At 36.7% G+C, this 20,772-nt stretch overlaps 1 protein-coding gene across 1 annotated transcript in view; it reads right to left on the bottom strand.

Moving 5' to 3' along the window:
• TTN (titin) overlaps nt 1–20,772 on the bottom strand; it is a 235,038-nt gene that overhangs the window by 200,239 nt on the left and 14,027 nt on the right. The window contains 30 exon segments of the mRNA XM_071434272.1: nt 2,383–2,571; nt 4,609–4,734; nt 4,822–5,106; nt 5,674–5,905; nt 6,106–6,271; nt 6,361–6,502; nt 6,589–6,849; nt 7,282–7,542; nt 7,694–7,954; nt 8,046–8,309; nt 8,735–8,995; nt 9,502–9,762; nt 9,863–10,126; nt 10,234–10,506; nt 10,650–10,916; nt 11,189–11,470; nt 11,562–13,252; nt 13,756–13,924; nt 14,050–14,214; nt 14,321–14,544; nt 14,802–15,046; nt 15,606–15,836; nt 15,955–16,160; nt 16,417–16,559; nt 17,274–17,486; nt 17,600–17,660; nt 18,190–18,448; nt 18,913–18,978; nt 19,222–19,497; nt 20,567–20,686. Coding sequence (XP_071290373.1) covers nt 2,383–2,571; nt 4,609–4,734; nt 4,822–5,106; nt 5,674–5,905; nt 6,106–6,271; nt 6,361–6,502; nt 6,589–6,849; nt 7,282–7,542; nt 7,694–7,954; nt 8,046–8,309; nt 8,735–8,995; nt 9,502–9,762; nt 9,863–10,126; nt 10,234–10,506; nt 10,650–10,916; nt 11,189–11,470; nt 11,562–13,252; nt 13,756–13,924; nt 14,050–14,214; nt 14,321–14,544; nt 14,802–15,046; nt 15,606–15,836; nt 15,955–16,160; nt 16,417–16,559; nt 17,274–17,486; nt 17,600–17,660; nt 18,190–18,448; nt 18,913–18,978; nt 19,222–19,497; nt 20,567–20,686 — 7,864 coding nt within the window.

Genomic DNA, 20,772 nt, shown 5'->3' with positions numbered 1-20,772 from the left:
GAGGAAAAACCCCAGAGCATTATTACTAGAGCTTTCTCAATTAAATACTGATAATAAAGGTAATAGGAGTGGGCCGTAGGCAGTTATAATGAAGCTGCAAAAAGTAAGTAAAAATGTTAAAAGTCAGATAACCACCTTTGACTGTTAGTATTGCTGATGTTGTTGTCCCTCCATAGTCATTATACACAGTACAACTGTACAGTCCTTGATCAGGCAGCTGGGCATTCAGGATCGTAAGCAGAAGAACATTTCCGTTTTGTGATATCTTCAATTTTTCAGACAATTCTATCTTTTTACCTTCATGGGCCCAAAGAAACTCATAGAATTCATTTTCTAGGGCACATATGAACTGAGCAGTGTCACCACATTTCACAGTTAGGTCTCTGAGTTGCAAGAGAATCTTTGGAGGGACATCTTTGTTTTCTTGAGAGGTCATCATAGAGATTTTGGTGCTCTGAGATGTTTGAGAAAGAACTGAGGTGTGCACAGCTTTAATTTCTTCAATTGATGTAGCCTTCATGGTCAAACTTTCTGATACACTTTCAAAAACCTGTACATGCAATTCCTGTGATGGTTGTTGCACTGATTTAAATTCTTTTTGATAAGTTTCAATGTTCTTCTTTGTGAGAGGAGAAACATGAAGTTCTGATATAGACTGTGACCGGATAGACTCTTTTAAATCTTTCCCAGAACTTTGCCTATCTAGGGCTTGCACTGTGTAATCAAGTAACAAAAACAACAACATTAGTATCTAAAGAACTTTACTGGGCCATGCTCTGAACAAAATCAAACAGCATGGAGGATGAAAATGAATTATCTTCATTTGAAAACACAGCATGCCAGACATGCTACTCTGTTGACATAGAAGTTATCCATTCACATGTATGAATAACAAAGGATGCCTAAACTAGTCATGCAGTTGATACTCAGTTGGTGCTTGTATCTTCTTTCACCAAAGTGGTCCATTTTAGTATTGGAAACTTAATGGCACTTTTAAAGGAGGTATTTTCTTTTATATCTCTTTTTTTTTTTCCTCCAGAATAGTGCAAAATACCTCAGTCACTGCTATAAAGATCATTAAACGACTTGTTTTAAAATCCTGAATGCCTTCATTAAAGCATTTCTATTCTTTGACCTATATTGAGATACAAACTTGAAAATTTCCAAATGTTACAGCTTAAAGACAAGAAATGAGAGTGGCTGGGTTACTGAGGGTTCTATTAAGGTTAGGTGGGAAAGAAAAGGTGTGAAACAAGGAAAAAATTAGTAACAGCATAAAAGTGTGGTATGCAACAAATTGAATCCCTTTGAAGTAAAAATGGGGCTTTACCTTCTGCAGTCACTGTAAGTGTAGCTGTACAAGTTGTTTCTCCAGCACTATTTCTTGCCTTGCAAGAGTATTGGCCAGCATGCTCTAAGAAAGCATCTACTATTATCAGTATAGCTGTGCCTGTAGACTCATCAAAGTGGAAAACTAAGTCTTTTTTTGGCAACATGAGTTGTTGATTATGAAACCACTGGATTTTTGGTTTGGGCCTGCCAGAGACTCTAGCTTGAAATCTGACTGATTCCCCGCTGCATACCCTGCAGCTTGAAATAGGCTGGATAAAGGTGGGCCTTTGGCCAACAGATTCCTCCTTAAGTGAAACAGATGAAGAAACATGCCAAGGGGACTCTGATGTAACTTCTTCAACATTTTTAAATCCTGAAAAGAAGCATGCCAACTTTTAATTTCTTACCCTACACTACAATGAATTTTCTCTCTCATTCAAATTTTTTTTTCTAACTCACAACAGCATGAATTATTCTCATTCATCATTTATAAAATCTAATGCAAAAAGAAAACAAAATATTTATGGTTAAATAACATCAAGAACAATATAGAACAGCAAATTCTCCAAACAGTATTTCTGCTCTAAAATTTTGATCAATGTTTCACTAATTCATATGAATGTAAAGGATTTCTTCTCAGTTGCCCGCGTACCTGTTACATACCTCTATTTGAGATGTTTTTCAAAACCTTCAAAGTAATTTATTTCATACAAAAACTACTAGATTGTCTTCACAAGGCAAATCAAAGAATGTGTAAGCAAAAAAATTCCATTAGAAAGAAGGTTTTTACCTTTGGTGCATGTCAGATTTTAAGACTGGAGTAAATGAAAAGGGGGCATGGGACATGAAAAAATCTTGAAATACTTTTTTCTGTTCATGACATATATTTTGGAGACATAAATGTATACTGTGGACATTGTAAATGGCAGCAATTAATTGAGTTAAAAGACAACATGACAGACAACAACTCACATATCAGTATCAGTGTATATTAAGATAATTATTGGAACATGACCTGAACAAGACAACTTTTTTAATGGCACAGTGTACCTTCTAACTTCAAGGTGGCAGTGCTGGTCACTTGGCCTACAGAGTTGCTCGCCACAAAGGTATAGATCCCTTCATCCTCTGGATAAGCTTCAGCAATCTCCAGCTGGTAAGTGTCTTCAAATTGAGTCATTCTGAAAAAACGTGATGGCTTGATCTCCTTCTCTTTGCTGTACCAAGACACTTTCAGATCTGCTCAGGCAAAAGATAGAAAACAAAAAGGTCTAAGTTATGATATTATATTAGCAAGTAAATGTTATTTTTATATTTATATCTTTCAAAAGTATTAAACCCAAACATTTAAATTTAAATGTGTCTTGTATTATTCTGGTAAAATATGATGAGTGGAAAGTGACCCACTTGTTGCTTTAGGTTTTGATTTGTGCACTGGAAATATTTGTATGGGAAAACTGATTCTGGTGCTGATATATTATTGACTAAAAATCATTCTTCCTTGACTCTCCTAGTGTAAAAATTTAAAAATATTTTTGTATGGCTAAAGTCAGAGAAAATATCTTTTTAAAAATGTCATTTTGCTACAGTTGCGTGATTAAACAGGCTATAAAATATCTAGCTTGAGCTAGTCAGGTTAAGAAATTAAAACAGATCATTCTTCTGCTAAGTACAGCACCTTCCCTCTTTTTGTTGCAAACATTACTTGCCATATTTCTCAAGAAAGATTTATATATTCCTATATAAAATGTATTACTTGTACAGATTCTTGTAGACATGGGAGGGAATTAAAGCAGATTTTAGCTTTTTCTCTCCATCTGTCACTGTACTACATCATCAATCATATGTTGTTACTCAAGTAGTGTGTTATTACTATTATCAGAAGAGTGTTTTCAATAGCCAGTTGCACAATGCCTACCATTAAACAACTGTACTTGCAATCATCTGTTACCTAACCTAATATAAAGGGTTTTTATAACACAAGTGAGAGGTATGAAAATGCATTTGGATAGTGTATTCAATAAAGGAGATTTTCAATAGGAAAAATTACTTCATTGCAAGGGTTGTCAAGCATTGAGCAGGCTGCCCAGTGAAATGTAGAGTCACAGTCCCTGGAGGTATTTAAAAGCCATGTAGATTTGGCAGTTAGGGACATGGTTTATTTCAGCAGTTCTGGGTTAATAGTTGGACTGGATGATCTTTGAGGTCTTTTTCTACCTAAATGATTCTACGATGGGTGATCTAGATGAAAGGATCCTTATATTCTGTGCTATAAATTCAGGTTCCACATTCACATAAGTACAGTTCTATTAAAAAATATTACACTAGCATGCATTGCACAAAGGGTGGGCCAGTATTTCCAACATATATTTTCTGAAGCAGAATCAGATTTGTTCTAAAGCTTTTTTTTTATTTTAATGGAGTTTTAGTTCAAGGGATGGTAATGAAAATTATATATATTTGCATATATATGTGTATAACCAATTTGTATTGATTTTATTGAGCTGTCAAATAGGATTATTTTTTAATTTGGAGTTTTGTTTGCCTTGAAATAATAGTTAATAATTTTAAATTCTTTGGGTTGTGAACTGGATATTACTCTGCAGTTTACTATGTGAATATTTCACTAGTAGTCATACTCAAGGCCATTTGCTAAGTGGAGAAAAGTAGCTTTATTTGAATGTGTCTTAAGGAAAAAGATATTTTAATTGCAGAGGGACATTCTATGTATCTAAATCAAAAAACTTATTCAAGTAAAATCTACACCTCAAAGGACAATTAGCAAACACTTTTTGTGCTAGGATAAAGAAAGTAACCAGAGTTTAGTGTTTGCAGAATGATACTTAGAAATATTAGGAGAAAGGTTGAGTCACAGTTTCAGTCACTTTGTGTAGTTAAGGACATGGCAGTGTGTGTCTTCAGAAATTCATGTTTATTTGATTCAGTACTGCTTTTCTCTCTGTGTCTTTCTCACTGACAGAGTTTTCTAACATCAGTTAGCATTTAAAATGCTGAGAAGTTTCCAAAGATAAACTATGAGAAATTATGATAAACAGATCTTTTTAGAAACACTTAATATGTTTATGACAGTTTAAAACTTCCATGCTTTGATGTGCTTAACTGAAACTTGTCAGTAACACTTGGCTGTGTGTGTATCAAATATCTGTACTTCTAGGGGAAAACTGATCTGAGCACATATATTACTGAATTTTTTTCTGAGTTCAAGACAAAAAATTTTGAGAGGTGGAGAGATGTATAGGATGTCATTAAACCCACCTGTTCCAGAAACTCTGCACTGAAAACAAGCAGAATGTCCCTCAGATGTAACAATATCACGTAGTGGTATTAGGACAGCAGGTGGATACACTGGCATTTCTAGCTCAGGAGAGACAACTTCAGGGACTAAAGAAAAAGAGAAAAAAGTTATTTTTAAAGATGAAGAATGAAAATTTCATTTCACAAACGTTGTTAAGAGCATAGGAAACTCACTTTCGACTGAAAGTGAAGCTGAAGTTGTAGCTACTCCATAGTCATTTTTTGCTTCACAGGTGTACACTGCTTCATCTTCAGGGAAAGTTTCAATCAGCAATAGAGTATATTCTTGTGCATCATGAAGAAATTTGCACTTGAAACCTGGAGAAAGCTGTTGATCATCTTTGTACCAGGAAATTTTGGGCTGGGGTTTGCCTGATACAATAGCACAAAAGCGGGCAGGTTTGCCAGACTCCACAGTAGTTGGCTCTAGCTCCCGAATAATCTGGGGTGGCTCTGGAGCTGGAAATTGGGGGAAAGTGAGGTGGCAAAGAGAGACAAGAGAAAGAAGGAAAGAGAGAGAAATCTCATTATTGATATTATTAGTGATTGAAAATTATTTGCAAAGAATTAAGCAAAACAAACCCTTATTATTCCTAATCTTATGTGTCCATGAAAATCTGTCCTCATCCTTGATACAGGGGGAATGATTTAGCAGCAAGTGCCTTAACATAATTAGCTGTGTTAGCGTAAGTGTTTCTGGCAAAATGTGTCCAATAATTGTTAGGTTGATCACTCTGGAAAGGCATATTTGTCCATTTGAACAAAGTAGTTTTATTTAGACTCAAGAATTTTCTGGCCTAAGTAAATACCATAGGAAAGGAACTGCTATGGTATTTTCATCCACTAGCCAGTTACTTCAATAGGGTAAGAAACACCTATGTACATGAGGAATTCAGTAGTGTTCCAAATGATCTCCTTGAATTTTTTTTTTTCTTTGAAGAGTTAGAATTCCAGAGAGGCCATATAAGAATCAGAAAACTGCTGAGTAATAAATACAGTCAAAACATTGGTTGTGGGGCCACATACCATTCACATAAAGAATAACAGAACTCCTATTCCGTCCCGCAACAAAAGTATATTCTCCAGCGTCAGAGTAAGTGGTTTCAAAGATGCTCATTCGATGGACTCTCCTTTCCACCACATACTTGTATCTTTCCTCATATTGGAAGTTGATCTCAATGCCATCCTTGTACCACTGTGGCTCAATGTCATCTTCATTGACTTCAAATTCAATTTCAGCTCTTTGTCTCTCAATGACCTTTGAAAAAGAATAAATAATAGAAGTAATATTGGTTTTTCCTCTGGTCTCACTTTCCAGTTTCTTAGGTGAAGGTTCTGACCTTATGATTACAGATTTTTGTGCTATGACTCTTTCTGGTTAGATATTTTTGCACTTCCCTTGGATTATTGTTTGAGTGACAAAGCTATGAAATATTTATTCATCTGTATAGGCCTTACCTGAATATCTTTCTGGGCACTTCTGATGCGAATGTCACGACCTTCCACAATCAAGTTGGCACTGGATGTGTTTCCACCTGCTACTACAGTGTACTGACCAGCATCAGACATCTTTGTGGAAGCAATGATGAGACGATGGACATATTTCTCTCTCTGAATTTTCATCCTGAGAACATCAGAAAAGAAAGTGAGCTAGATATTCCCTGGGGGAAAACACACACCAGAAGTTAATATGGTGTAGAAGCAATAGTTTACCTATCACCAATCTGGAGTTCTTGTCCATCCTTCATCCACTGGACCTGAATGTCAGGTTCTGAAACTTCACATTCAAAAATAGCCCTCTTCTTCTCCACCACTTTGATGTCTTTAATATGCTTCCTAAACTCAATGTGACGAGCTAGGGCAGAAAAAAAGTAGAGTGAGCGCTGTGATGTTATTTCAGCCTGAGAAATTGCTAAACGTACAAATCAAGAGAGCAAATACCTTCCACATATAAAGTGGCTGATGAAGCTGCTTTTCCAGCAACAAAAGTATATTCTGCTGCATCACCAAAATGCACATTCCTTATGGAGAGGGAGTGTGTAAGCTTCTTTGTTCGTATCTGGCATTTATCAGTCGATTTTATTTCTACTCCATTCTTTAACCATTTATATGAGATGCCTTCATAATTAACAGTAACTTCAAAGGTTATTGTATCTTTCTCTTCAGCATTGATGTCTTTTAGCATGGAGGTAATTAGGATGGCTAAAAGGAAAGGAATGGACATGGTTTGCTTTTTTCCATTATTTTAATTTATTTTAAATGCATGCTAACCAGATTAGAGATGCTTCAACTTCTTTAAGAAGATTTTGGAAGTATTAAAAAGTACATGTTGTGTTCAGAATGATTATTACAATTAAATGTTCCACAACTACTGAATGACACAGGAATCCAAATTCAGTCTCCTACGGTGACCAGACATTTAGGCATATTGGCCTAAAGAGAAGAACACAGGATCTGACTTTCAAGTTCACCACTTCTATATCTCTTTAAAGAATGCTGTTGAAGCTATTTAGTGTTGTTTAAAAACACTACAGTCTGCTGGTTTTGTCAGAATTTCATTAAGCCCATGTGTTAACACAAACTTCTTATTACTGGTAACTGTAAAGTATTCTGGTTAATTTAATTTTTACATACGTTTTACAGTCAGGGTTGCGCTGACTCTATCATTTCCACAGACAAAAGTGTATTCCGCAGAGTCTTCACTGCTTGTGTTCATTATATTGAGCTGATGGAGTTTCCCTTGGACAACTATTTTGAACTTTTCACTCATTTCAATCTCCACACCATTTTTCAGCCAGACAGCTGGCACATTGAAATGAGAAACTTCACATTCAAAAGAGGCAGTTTTGGTCTCAGGGATCTCAATATTTTTCATGGTCTTTGTGATGTGTATACCTAAAAGGATAGGGAAAAAAGAGAGAATTTTCTAAAAGTTAGTATGTTTGGAAGACTGCAAAAAACCAAGGGTAACAGGCTATGACGTGTCAGGTCAAGTTGCTCAGTGTTGGTGTAACAATTCATATAACTACTTTCTTACGATACTTACTTTCCACAAACAGTTTTGCTTTGCACTCGATTTGCCCAACAAGAGCTGTGTATTCCCCAGCGTCATCGGGAGATATGTTGTGCAGCATAAGCTTGTGAACTTTTCTTTGAGAGATCATCTTGTATTTATCACTTTGTTTAAGCTCAATATTTTTATGGAACCAGCGGACTGGTACAGTATCATGGGAAACACTCAGTTCAAATGATACAACAGCATTTTCCAAAGCAGTCACATCCTTTGGCTTTTTGATGATCTTGACAGCTTGAGGAAAAAAGTTAGCAATATTCAGCACTGTGTATGATATGAATTCAAAACACACATTACAGCAAATATTCAAAGCAGAATGGCTTACTTTCCACATGAAGTCTGGCATTTGCTCCTATTTTTCCAAGTTTAAAGCTGTAAACAGACTCATCAGTGACAACACAGTGTTTGATTCTCAGTGTGTGAACAGTTCCTTTCACTGTAATTTCATATTTGTCACTTGATTCAAGTTCAACACCATTTTTAATCCATAGAGCTCCTTTCACATCAGGGTGGGTCAGTTCTACACTGAAAACTGCCTCCTGTGATTCTGTCACAGTCAAGTTCTTTAGCGTTTTCTTTATCTTAACAGCTAGGAAAAAAAAGGGAGAAAATAGAAAAAAAAATTACAAAATAGATCAAAATTAAAGCCTAAAATTGAATTTTAATAAAACGGAATAATGCTGGTTCATTTTATGTATATAGTAGTTTATACACTTTCCAGCAAAGTAGTGTGCTGGGAACACAGTAAGGAAGCTTTACTTGTAGTATCCATGACCAATATCTGGTTTCTGGAGTTTTTGGAGTTTTATATGTCTGTTTTGTTAGTTGGTTGGTTGGTTGGGAATTTGCTTGTTTAGTTTTTGTCATTGTTGTTATTGGATAGGCTCAGGGTTTTGTTTGTTTGGGATTTTTTATTTGATTTATTTTACTTGTGTCTTAAGTACTGGTCCAAGATAGAGTGAGTGATGCTGGAATAAGTCTCAAAGACATCAGTTAATTATAGAAAGTACTGACCTTCAACCTTCAGTTTGGCAGATGTCTTTGAGCTTGCTATTTCATAGCTGTATTCCCCCATATCCTCCAGTTTGGTCGCAGGGATAACAAGCCTTCTTTTTACACCATCAGATTCAGCATGGTACTGATCTGTCGTAGCTAATGGTCTACCATTTTGTAGCCACCGGCCCTCTGATTCAGGATTTGCCACCTCACATTCAAAAACAGCTCTCTGGGACTCAGCCACAGTCAGGTCACTGAGAGGCTTTGATATGGCACCGCCTGTTGGGAAGAAAAAGCACGTTCTTTTGTTGTGTTGCTGTTCAGCTTTCCCCCAAACAGAAATGAAAAGTAGATGCTGGAATTCTTTGCCCTAATTTGCAGCATGGCCATAGTCATTCTGAGCTCTGGGAAAAATCAGGAGTAGAATATGACCTGAACATTACAAATATATGTTTCTTATTTCCATCCTAGTTATTATCTTTTATTTTACCATCAGCACAGGTACACTGAGAACACACAGGACAAAACCTCTTTCTTACAGTATTTACATCAAAAGCATAATACAGCATTTCATACTGTGTTTCTGATCTAGCAAAATATATTAACCCAGCAGATTTGAGGATTCAAATTATAGTAATCACAAAAGATAAGGGGAAAGGCAAGGAGAACATAAAGAAATGGATAAATTAAAGACAAACTCCCACTGGAACAGCACTATTGCTCCAAGTCCATTGGGTACTTTCTAAATCAGTGAAATAAAAACCTTGGACTTTAACCCTACTAACCTGCTACTATAAGCTTCCCAGATGTTTTCTTCTCTCCAGCATAAAACACATATTCTCCTTCATCATCTTTCATCATCTTCACCACTGTCAATTTGTATATTTTGCCACGTGCTTCAATTTTATATTTAGGACCGGCCTGTATGGGTTGGCCTTTGAAATGCCAAATTACATCAATCCCTGAATGGGAGAGCTCAACCTCAAAGGACACATTCTGTGTTTCAGTGCAGGTGATGTCATGAAGACCTCTAATAATCTCAATTTCTATAAAAAGAATAAATTATAAATTTATTAGTTGTTTCCACTAGTTTTGTTTTCAAAGAAATCATTTCACAAAGAACTGTGCTTCTTAAGAAACACCAACCTTCAACTGTGACATTGCAGCTTGTTTCCACTTTGCCAACCATTAGCTTATAGCGTCCTGCATCTGATGCATGGGTTCTGGTGAGCACCAGCCTCTGTTTGGCACCTTTACATACAGCTTGCACACGTTCATCAGGCTTTATTTGATTATCATTTAGGTACCATTTTGAGGAGGACACATCAGGTGCTGAAACTTTACATTCAAGGATCGCTTTTGTTCCTTCAATTACATGAAGATCTTCTAGAGGCACCACTATTTCCACACCTGCCAAGTTACAAAAATATTCATCATGAGAAAAACTATGTGTTTAAAAAGTAATCCTAAAGGAGCCAAAAATCAAACACACCTTCAAAATCATCATAGTGACTTACTGTAAACTGTGATCTGTCCAGTGGTTGACAGCTCAAGATCAGGAACACTAAAAGAGTAAGTTCCACTATCTTCCTTTGTGGCATCTTCTATGAGCAACATATGTGATTGTTTATCCAGCACAATATGAATACGATCACTGGACTGAATTTCTTGGCCATCTTTCATCCAGACACCTTCTACATTTTCTAGGGAGACTTTGACTTCAAGTTGCACAATATCTCCCTCACAGACTCTTTGATCAGTTAGTCCTTGAAGAATTGCCATGGGACGAGCTGTGGAATTAAATGAAGTTAATTAATACTTATAAGAAGCAGAATATTAATCATTAAAGCTTTCTGGGATACAATGATACAGCTATAGTACATGCTATAAAATAGAAAAATGATAGTATATAGACAATGCAAGAAATGCTTACGCTTCATCTTCAGTTTGCATTGAGTCCTTTTTCCATCAACAACATAACTATATTCTCCTTGATCGTCTTTATTAATATCTTTAATAGTGAGGGTCTGGCGACCACGGCGGGATGCAATCACATGTTTAAGACTAGAAGTGAGTTCAACATCACCATGATACCATTTCCCCTCTGCATCTTCTGGGAAAATCTCACATTCAAGTTCAGCTGAGAAGGATTCTGGTGCTTCAACATCCTCAAGTTCTTTAATAAACTCAATTGCAGCACCTAAAGGCAAATAATTACATTTGTAAATAAGCTTGATTAGATTCTCCTGAAGAAAAAAAAAGTTATTAAATGAGCCTAAGGGAATATATATAGATATATAGTGTAACCATTTTACATAAATACATCTCTAGACTTTTATACTAGATTCCAAAAGTATGAAAGCAGCTCCACATCTCTAAGGGTGTTAGATGTCTGTTAAAATAGTTTTATTTCTTTCTGAAGCTGATTTCACTTTAACAGTATGGCATGGTACTGAGTTGTATGCTTCTTACCTTCAACAGTAAGCTTTGCAGTGGTTTTCACAGATTCATCTTCAACCAGTGCACAGCTGTAGTCATCAGCATCAGACATGTCAATTGTTAATACGGAAAGAAAGTGAGCCTTTCTGTCTGAGTGCATCCTGTACTTGTCTCCAGAATGAATCTCAATTCCATCCTTAAACCATTTCACTTTGACAAAGGGCTCTGATGTTTCACATTCAAATGTTGCCATGGAGTCTCTTGCTTTAGCAACAACATCTTGTAACTCCTGCGTGAAGCTGATTAACTGCTTGGCTGGAAAACATATAACAATCAACAATGCACTGACCAAACAGACTTAACACACTATGATGAGCAGTAGCATGAATAAAAGAATTGAAATTACCTTGTACTAACAGGAAAGCATGGCTAGAAGTTTCACCAGCTATATTGACTGCTTTCACCATGATGCTGGCAGAATCATCAGAAGTCACATCTCTGATAACTAATTCGCAAACATTATCTTCAGGCCAGTACCAGTACACACGATCAGTCCTTTCAATTTGAACACCATTTTTGAACCACTGGCATTCAGGATCAGGTTTTCCCACCACTCTCACACGGAAGTGTACGTCTGTTCCTTGAGCTACAGTCTGGCTTTGAATACGTTCAAGTATCTTGGGAGCCTCCATGCTTGGACTAAGCTCCACCTTCTCTGGTTTGAATGTTGGAATGGTGATTTTGCCTTCAGGAGGAAGTGCTTTCTTCTCTTCCTCTGGGATCTCTTTGGTCCAGTGGAGAAGTTCTTCTTTTGTCTTTTTTAGCATTTCTTCATATGATTCATCTTTTTTGCGAGATTTAAGTTCCACAGCTGTAATGGCTTCATAGTAGCCCTCTTCTGTCCTGCGCTTGAATTTACTACGCAGCTCTTCAGATTCCTCTGAAAGCTTTTCGTGAGTGATTCTTTCAGCCCTTTTCAGCTTCACCACTTCTTTGGTTGTTGCTTCTGCAGGTTTGTCTACCTTCTGTACCTCAAACAGAAGTTTCCCAGGTTCTGTAACTACAGGCTCATGTTTGGGTTCAGGAGCACGACGAAGAACAGATCTGAAGTCTTCCCTCTGTTGGATCTCAAGTTTCACCTTATGTTCAATAAAGCCTTCTGGATTCTCTGCAGTGACTCTCACCTCTCCTGTGTCATATGATTTGCAGTCTACAATATCCAGGTAGTAGATTCCATCATAACGGAGTCTAAACCTTTTGCTTTTACGGATGAGCTGTCCATTGAGGTACCAGTTGACCTTGGGCATAGGATAGCCAGTCACACGGCAGCGGAATCGTGCTGTTTCACCTTCAAGGACTCTTGCAGGTTCAGGAACCAAAACGATTTCTGGTTTTTGTTTTTCCTTTTGGTCCAGTGCAACAGCAGGTAGAGCACCCTCGTGGGCCATTCTTTCTAACTCTTCAATTCGCTGGAGTCCCCTTTTGCCTTCTGGCAGCTGGGATTCTTCCACAAGACTTTTCTCATCCTTCACGATCAGAGTAGCAGATGTGTGGTCTGTACCATATTTGTTAGTTGCTCTGCAAGTGATCACTCCACTGTCTCTGGAATAGGCTACCCCATAGTCCAGGCTACAGTACCCAAACTCATTGATCATGCGGAGTCTGTTAGCTGCTGCCAAGGGTTTGCCATCATGCAACCACTCCACCACCATGGTTGGGTCGCCAATTGGTGTAAGCCTGCATTCAAAGTGTGCTGGTCCAAATTGTTTGAGCCTTAAAGATGTGAGCTTCTTCTTAAAAAATGGTTTCTGTTGCTTTTCTTTGTCATAGAGATCTCCTTCCTCCCATTGCTCCTGACCATAACGCAGATGGAGAGGTTCTAACTCTGGTGCTGCAATCTCCTTGGCTTTGTAAGTTCCTTTTGGAATTATTAATTTCCTTTCTGGTTCAGGTTCTGTGTGTTCAACTTCAACATTTACTTTGCAGCGGGTGGTGTCCCGCCCAGCTTTATTGATAGCGGTAGCAGTATACCATGCAGCATCTTGCCTGGCAGTAGATTCAATTTTAAGGGCAGCTGCCCCTTTGGTTCCCTCAATCCTGAAACATGAAAAGAAAATTATCTATTTTTCCCTTCTTTGTCATTCATTTTTGCCTTTCTTCCAAATTAGTTCAAAGCCTCCAAAGGTAAATCTCTGGAGGTAATAAACATTTTGCATATGTTTATTCATGTTTGGGAGTACAGTGCCTAAGAATCAAACAGAGAAGAATAATAAAAAACAGTCTTATATTCTGTGGTAGTTTTGCCTGCAGAGGTCTTCAAAATCAGAGACAGAGAAAAGTTCAGTAAATCTCTGTGATGGCTTTTAGAAACTAACATATGCTGGAAAAATATTGAATGAATCCTACAAGCTATTTTATATCTGTAATCCTTGCTGCAATGCAAAAGCCCCTAGTGAATTCCTTTTGTGAAACTGCAGGAAGCATTTTGCAGGATGGTGGTTATTTACTACTTAATTTATATAAAGTATTTTAAATAAAATTAAACAATATGTAAATAAAATTTAAATTTCAATAGATTTAAATATAATAAAAATCCTTACTTTATTTTGGGATATTTATGAGGCACAATGATGTCACTGTTCTTGAGCCATACAATGTCAGGATTAGGGTTACCAGTAGCTTTCACTGCCATCTCCAGTCTAGAGCCCTCCTTCACGCTGACATTTCTCAACCTTTCCACAAAGTGTGGTCTGACAAGGTCTTCCTTAGCTGGAAGAGCAAATGTAAGTTATCACAAGAAGAAATGAAAAAGCCATGATTTTAAATAAGGAACACTCATCAGATTGCTATAAATAACATGATATACAGAATATAATAGAAAATACAGAAAATACCTTCTACAGTCAGTGTCATTGAGACTGAAGCTTTGCCTGCCCTGTTTTGAGCAATGACAGCCCATTCTCCAGAGTCTTCAGGCATTGCAGGAACAATGATCAATGACTGGGTACCATCTTCTTTAATCACTATTTTATGGGTGTAGTCATTAATCACTTGTTGGCCTGCAGATAGAGATGAAAAGAAAAGAGTTGCAATCAAGGACAGTCTCAACGAGACATAAAAAAATTTTCAAAATATTATTTCTTCATGAAAATGAGGCTGATGTACCATTATGGAACCAGTAGGTCTCTGGCATAGGTCTGCCAACAACTTTTAAGTCAAATCTTGCTGTCTGCCCCTGTGAACATTTAAATGATGTTGGTTTCAGCACAAAAACTGGCTTATATAGTCTCTCTAGTTGCCCTTCATCAGTTTCTTCTAATCTCCGGGCAGGAGAACGAGAAGGAGAGCTGCGGGCAGGAGACCGGCTTGGAGACCGTGGAGAGATAGACCTGGAAGAAAGAGATAAGGCAGATGTGTATGGCAATGTCATATAACACTGGACTGACATGATAAACAGATTTCAACCTTTGCCTTTTTCTGATTTGAGTTAGCACATAAATCTATATGAGTCATAAAAACAGCATTTAGAACTTTTCTAGGGGTGTGCAAACTCCAATAGCTTAAGCTTATTTAACTGCTATGTAATGAGCTTTTGAACTATCACAGCAGATTGAAGTCTCATAAAATTATATTATTGTCTGCCTACCTATATCTTCTCATAACTTCAGGTCCTGGCATATAACCTGGAGTTGCTGTAGGTGCAACTGGCTCAACATAGAGTTTTGCTGAGCAAATGGCATTTCCTTTCATATTACTGGCAAAGACAGTATAAATTCCTTCATCTTCAGGTAAAACAACAGGTAAACGAAGAGTGGCGCTGCCATCTTGCAGAAGTTCCATGTGGTAGCGCTCTCCATGTCTTATACGTTTGCCATCCTTGTACCATGCAACCTAAATGGAGAGAAACAGTAGACTGCTATGTGAGTTTTCCTAAAGGTAAAGATCCACTAATGGCTAGTAAAGATGAGATATTACAACTTGCAATTTTTCAGCTGGAAAACATCACAGCCCACCATATATGTGTTAAACATTAACATTTTCACTTGAAATAGGTGAGACTAGTGTAAGATGTTTGCATAGCAACCTGAAAGACAAGTTTTGGAGCTAGAAACAGATATAAAGACCATTTTGATGAAGAGTGAAGTAACCTCGACTGGACTGCTACTATGTTCCCCATTGGTCTGGACTACCTCAGAGAAACTGGAAATCAAGACCAACTTAGTTGATAAATCCAGCCGACCTCTGAACTGGCTAACCAACCTAACTGTATTCTAGTAAGGGACAAAAGGAAAATTCAGCTGGATATCAAACCAGAAGACTTAATGTCTTTTGAAAGTCTCTGTTTCCTATGCAGAATGTAGAATGTTTGACAATGAGATGTTAAGGGATTTCTTTTAAGAAGAGCATCAAATGATTTACAAAAAAAAAAAGTTATACAGATTTGGGGTACCTTTGGCAATGGATATCCAGATGTCTTGCAATGGAAGGTAACTCCTGTCCCTTCAAAGGTTCTGTAGTTCTTTAATCTTAAATCGAATCCTGCTTCTACAGCTTCAGATTCAGAAATATCAACCATCATCTCCTCTCCATCTTCTTCGAGAAGTTCATGTAAAGTAGTCTTAATAATTCTGAGTTCAATTTCTTTGATAAGTCTTTCTTCAAAAGAAGAAATATGGAATTCCTATATAGAAAAACAAGACCATTAGTTTAGTTTTCTGTGTCAAATAATGACCTTGCAAATAAATTATTTGTACGGTAAAATGTTGGTACCCAAAATTAGTATGGAGGGATAGACATACCTCATCTTCTACAAAACTTCTGACCATCACTGTATCTTTTGCCATTTTCTTCCTAATTAGAGCTTGTTCTTTCTCATACTCTTTTTCAAAGTCACCATAGGAAATGGGTGGGGCTACCTCAGCCACTTTAGGTTCCTGTACGTATGCAGTCATTTGAGTTTGGTACATCATTTCTTGTTGCGATTTTATGTAGGCTTCGTAATCAGCTAAGAATTGAGAACAGATTTATTTTGATAAATTTTTTGTTTTCACTGGACTGAATGGAGAAAACAAGTACAAACTTCAAGGGCCTGATGCCAGATATTTTGTTTTGCAGAAACAGAACCACTAGATCTCCCTTTATGTTTCTTGAACTGAATAAACTAAGCTGCAAAGAATTTGCAGCACAATTTAAAATATTTTTTGCCATGTGGAAGTTAATTTTAAGAAATGTTGTTCCCATTTCCTTAATCTAAAATGTACCTTCTTCTAGTAAGGAGACCGTTGCAGAAGCTTCTCCAAGATTATTACGAACAACGATAGTGTATTCTCCGGCATCGTCGGCAAAAGTCATGGAAATTTCAAGTTTGCATTCCCCAGTTTCTTTTTTGTAACTCACTTTGTATCTATAGAAAACATAAAAGTAAAAAGTCTCTATAATTATGGACAGAATTTTTAGTTAATTTGCTTTTAGTTACAGTTAGACATACTCCTAACTTGTACAAGGCACAAAAAGAGAAACTTTAACAGGCAGTTGTCACTGAATAAATGAGCATACAGCATAGCATATGAAAAATAACCATGCTGAAAGTAGAATACTGGTCTTTTTGTTGTCACTAAATAAATAGGTTCCAAACATCAGTATTGAAATATCAGAGGTCTAGTTATCAGACACAGTATAATGGTATATTTTGTGTGCACACAGAATGTGTGTCCTTGTATGCATGACCATATCATTTCAAGAATGCTACAAATGTAATATTTTTTTCTCAGCTAGAAAGTATGTTGCTTTCTACAGACAAGACTTACCTAATGAGAATGCAAACATTGAACAGACAGAATAAAACAAATACAAAACTTCTTGATTTGTTTATAAGTATAACATATCCGTATATCTTATTTTATAGTCTTTTGATTATTTATATTTTAAAACTTATGACCTTTTAAAGTCACACATAAGGACATGAACCTATAACTTTTACATTAAAAAATAATTTATTTCATAGAAATCAGGACGTTATTTGGCTCAGCATAACTGAGGGAATCAAATTATGACATTTCCAATTTAATATGCATAAAAATTATGTTAAGATGGATTTTGGGTATTGTATTCATAGTACCTGTAGCCAGTCGTGAGAGGAACTCCGCCTTTTTTCCAGTAGACATGTGGCTTTGGGTTGCCCCCTACTTGGCATTCAAAAATAATGCTCCCACCTTCAACTAATTTATGTACCATGGGTTTTCTTATGAAGAAAGGAGGTATGGGTTCTCCCGATACTTCCTCTGCTGCAGCAGAGACATCTTCCATTACAATGTCCTTTGTCTCCACATAGCTGAAACAAGATTTCAGTGCAGGTGAGTGAGCTGATGTCTGAAGCTCTCATAAAAAAGAATGCAAGAACATAAAGACTGCGATAGGAGCAGTCTGTTTAGAAAGTAACTTTACCGTTTCTCTTCTGTAACAGTCTTCTCAGAAATGGTTTCTCGAGTCTCAGTTTCTTCAGTAACTAAAAGGCAAATTTGATAAAGTGGATTTTAAAATATCTTAATAGGCCTAAAGCAATGAGTTCAGTTAACATAAAAAGAATATGTAGTTATCAGCCTTTTCCTCATATTCTTACATCCCTTTTACCTAATAACCTCAGAACACAACTCAAGCCATATGTTTTAAATGTCCAAGATACATTACAAGCAATATACAGTTAACAATTATTTAGTTAAATTATTAACTTCCTACAGTGACAAGAGGGACTGTCCTTGAGTTTCACCAGGGAAGGTTTAGTTTGAATATAAAGAAGCCTTTCACCAAAAAGGCTGTCAAGGGTTATAAAGCAAGGAACCAGTTGCCCATGAGTCATCTGGGGCCAACTTTTGAATACCTTCTCTACCCTGGAGGTATTTAAAAGACATGTAGATGTGGCACCTAGGGATATGGTTTAGTGATGGACTTGGCAGTTTTGGGCTAATGATTGAAATCAATGCTCTCAAAGGTCTTTTCCAACTTTAATAATTCTATGATTCTATAAATATACTTACCTTTCACATGTAAGTGGCAGGAAGTGCTGACACTCCCAGCCTTATTGGTAGCAGTGCAGGTAAATCTTCCGCTGTCCTCTGCAAAGGCTTCACGAATCACAAGGCGAGCAAGTCCTGCTTTGAAAGTGATCTGGAAGTCCATTGAGCTCTCAATTTTGTAGTCTTCCCTGTACCATGTCACTGTAGGCTGAGGATGACCAGCTATTTGGCACTCCAGCGTGACAGACTCACCTTCAGTCACAGTCTTATTTTTGAGGCCCTGTGTGACAAAAATTAAGTATCACAGTCAGTTTACCTTTTCAATACTAAACAAATACTCAAATATCTAAAACCTGTTTGAATGGAAAATTTAACATCTAGTTCAAAACACTGTTCTGTGAAGCAATGAATGCAGGGGAAAAAAAGTCATTTTCCAAAGGGAAGTATTTGAAACTGGCTTTTAGGGTCTCTGAACATTGCTGTTATTAACAACATGAAAAGATAGGTTCATATTTATGCAGGTAGATCAACCTATGTGACATAAATGTGAAGAATCACTACCATAAAAAACATCAGGAAGACTTTGTATCAGAAATAAATTATATGCCTGAGTAAATCTAATTCGAAGTTAAAATGATTATATAAAGCCAATTTTTAATGGTCAAGTATTAAGCGATAAAAATTAGAAAATAGAATGGGTGAAAATCTACTCTAAGTCCCCTACACTACATACAAATTACTTACTGAGACTAAGGTGGGTGGCGTAGCAGGGATTTCTGCAGGCACAGGAACTCTGGCAGCTTCTGTCACCTAGGTGGTTTAGAGGACAATAATGAACAAAGTATAATTTAAATAAGAAAATAAATCAGGTAATATGAATGTTGTAAGTAAATATTAGGTTCTAACAAGGATTTGGGTAAAACAAAAATTAAAAGGCAGCAGATTGCTTTAGAAGTGGAAAATTGAGATAAGAAGACAGCAAAAAAGTGAGGCTATTCCATATTTTTAAGATGAAACTCAGTCAAAGTGACAGAAATTTACTTAAAAACATACCTTTGCTTCAGCTTCTTTATGCAGCATCAAGTGCTCTGTCCGCACTGCTTCACTTTTAATGCTTGTCTCCTTTTTAGTCTCAACATCATAGCGACTCTTATGCGTCTCCGCAGCCTCTCCAAAGGGAAACTGTGGAGGGGCAACTGGCTCTGCTTTAGTCCTGACTTCATGAGGCTTTAGCTGAGGTGGCTTCACAGGCTTGGTGATCTTTTGCGCAGCAGAAGTAGCTGATAGCTCTTTCTCCAGAGTAGCCATGGCAGTTCCAGCTATTGAAACCTAGGGAACAGAAGAAAAGGAGTTAAAGCTTTGTGGTTGTCTTATTTTCAAAGGAGAGAGTGCATTTCTTGAGCAGATTGCAAATGCAGCAGCTGCTTCCTTAGTTACTTGGTTTTGACACTGCAAAAGCTATATGTAAAAAAGAGAAGTAGTTTTAGATTGCAGTAGCAGAATGCCAGACATATATCCCTGTATTATTTTTGATCTGTCTAAGATTTAAATATTTTCTTTTTCAAATAGAATTTCATCTTTAAATGGTCAAGAAGCTCTTAAGTGCCCCACAAGAAATGTTCTCTCCGTTTTTTCACTTGAAGCATTAGATTTCCATCTCGTCTGTCTAATACTGCAATAAAGAATACTACTAATTATATAACTTCTAATGATTAAAATAACTTATAAGATTTCAAAATATTTTATAGGTGGAAAAACTTTTTAAAAATACATAAAAATATTTATAACAGTGTTTAATCATATTTGGGGGAAAATAATCTTTAAATTCCAGATGCAGAGAAAAAGTATGCTTGAATGAGAAAATTAGTAACTGGAAAATTTTAATGCTATGTAAAGGAGTCCAACAGCAAAATGGAATAATAAATTTAAAAATTGATGGTATCATATTTTAAAGTCAGTGTGGATTTTTTCTATTTAAAAATTAGCTTAGCATGTATTAATTAGCAAGGAAGAAAAAAGCAGTGTGTGAGTGAACCGATTCACATAATAAGATTAAAGAGGGATAGTTCTGCTGTTTAAAAAATATAACTTGCATGACAAATAGCTACAATTTCACTGTATGTCATTAAGAACTGAAGCTCAAACTCTCAAACAGTTTATAAGATTACTTAAATAAGAAGTAATAACAACAAATTGTATTTTAGCAATTCCTTTGTCTGTTTACAGCAGTGTTCTTTATTAGTCAAACAAGCCAACAAAAATACTTGCAAGGGGCACACAACTCTTCCTCTTGGGGAAGCACCACACTGGAGTGTGGGGGGAAATCCAAATGGAATGAATGTCCTACTGGCTATTGAAAATGAGCATGCTGCTCCTCTTGGATGCAGCTTCAGCTTACCTCATATGTATGATCTGGTTTAGGAACAGCGACTCTGGAGACCGTGAAGTGAGGACTCGCTGTGCGAGGCCGCGGTGGTTCAACATGAATTGTTTTCTCAAGTTCTGTTGTTCTTTTTATCTACACAAAATAAGGAAAAAAGTTGTTGAAATGAAGCTGTTCTTTAAACTGAAACAAGTTTTGCTGGGACATAGCTCCTGGAAAAG

The sequence above is a fragment of the Agelaius tricolor genome, unplaced genomic scaffold, assembly GCF_023055355.1.
Source record: "Agelaius tricolor isolate 1412-34295 unplaced genomic scaffold, bAgeTri1.0.p SCAF_10, whole genome shotgun sequence".
Lineage (NCBI taxonomy): Eukaryota > Metazoa > Chordata > Aves > Passeriformes > Icteridae > Agelaius > Agelaius tricolor.
This window is presented reverse-complemented; position numbering and strand designations above follow the sequence as displayed.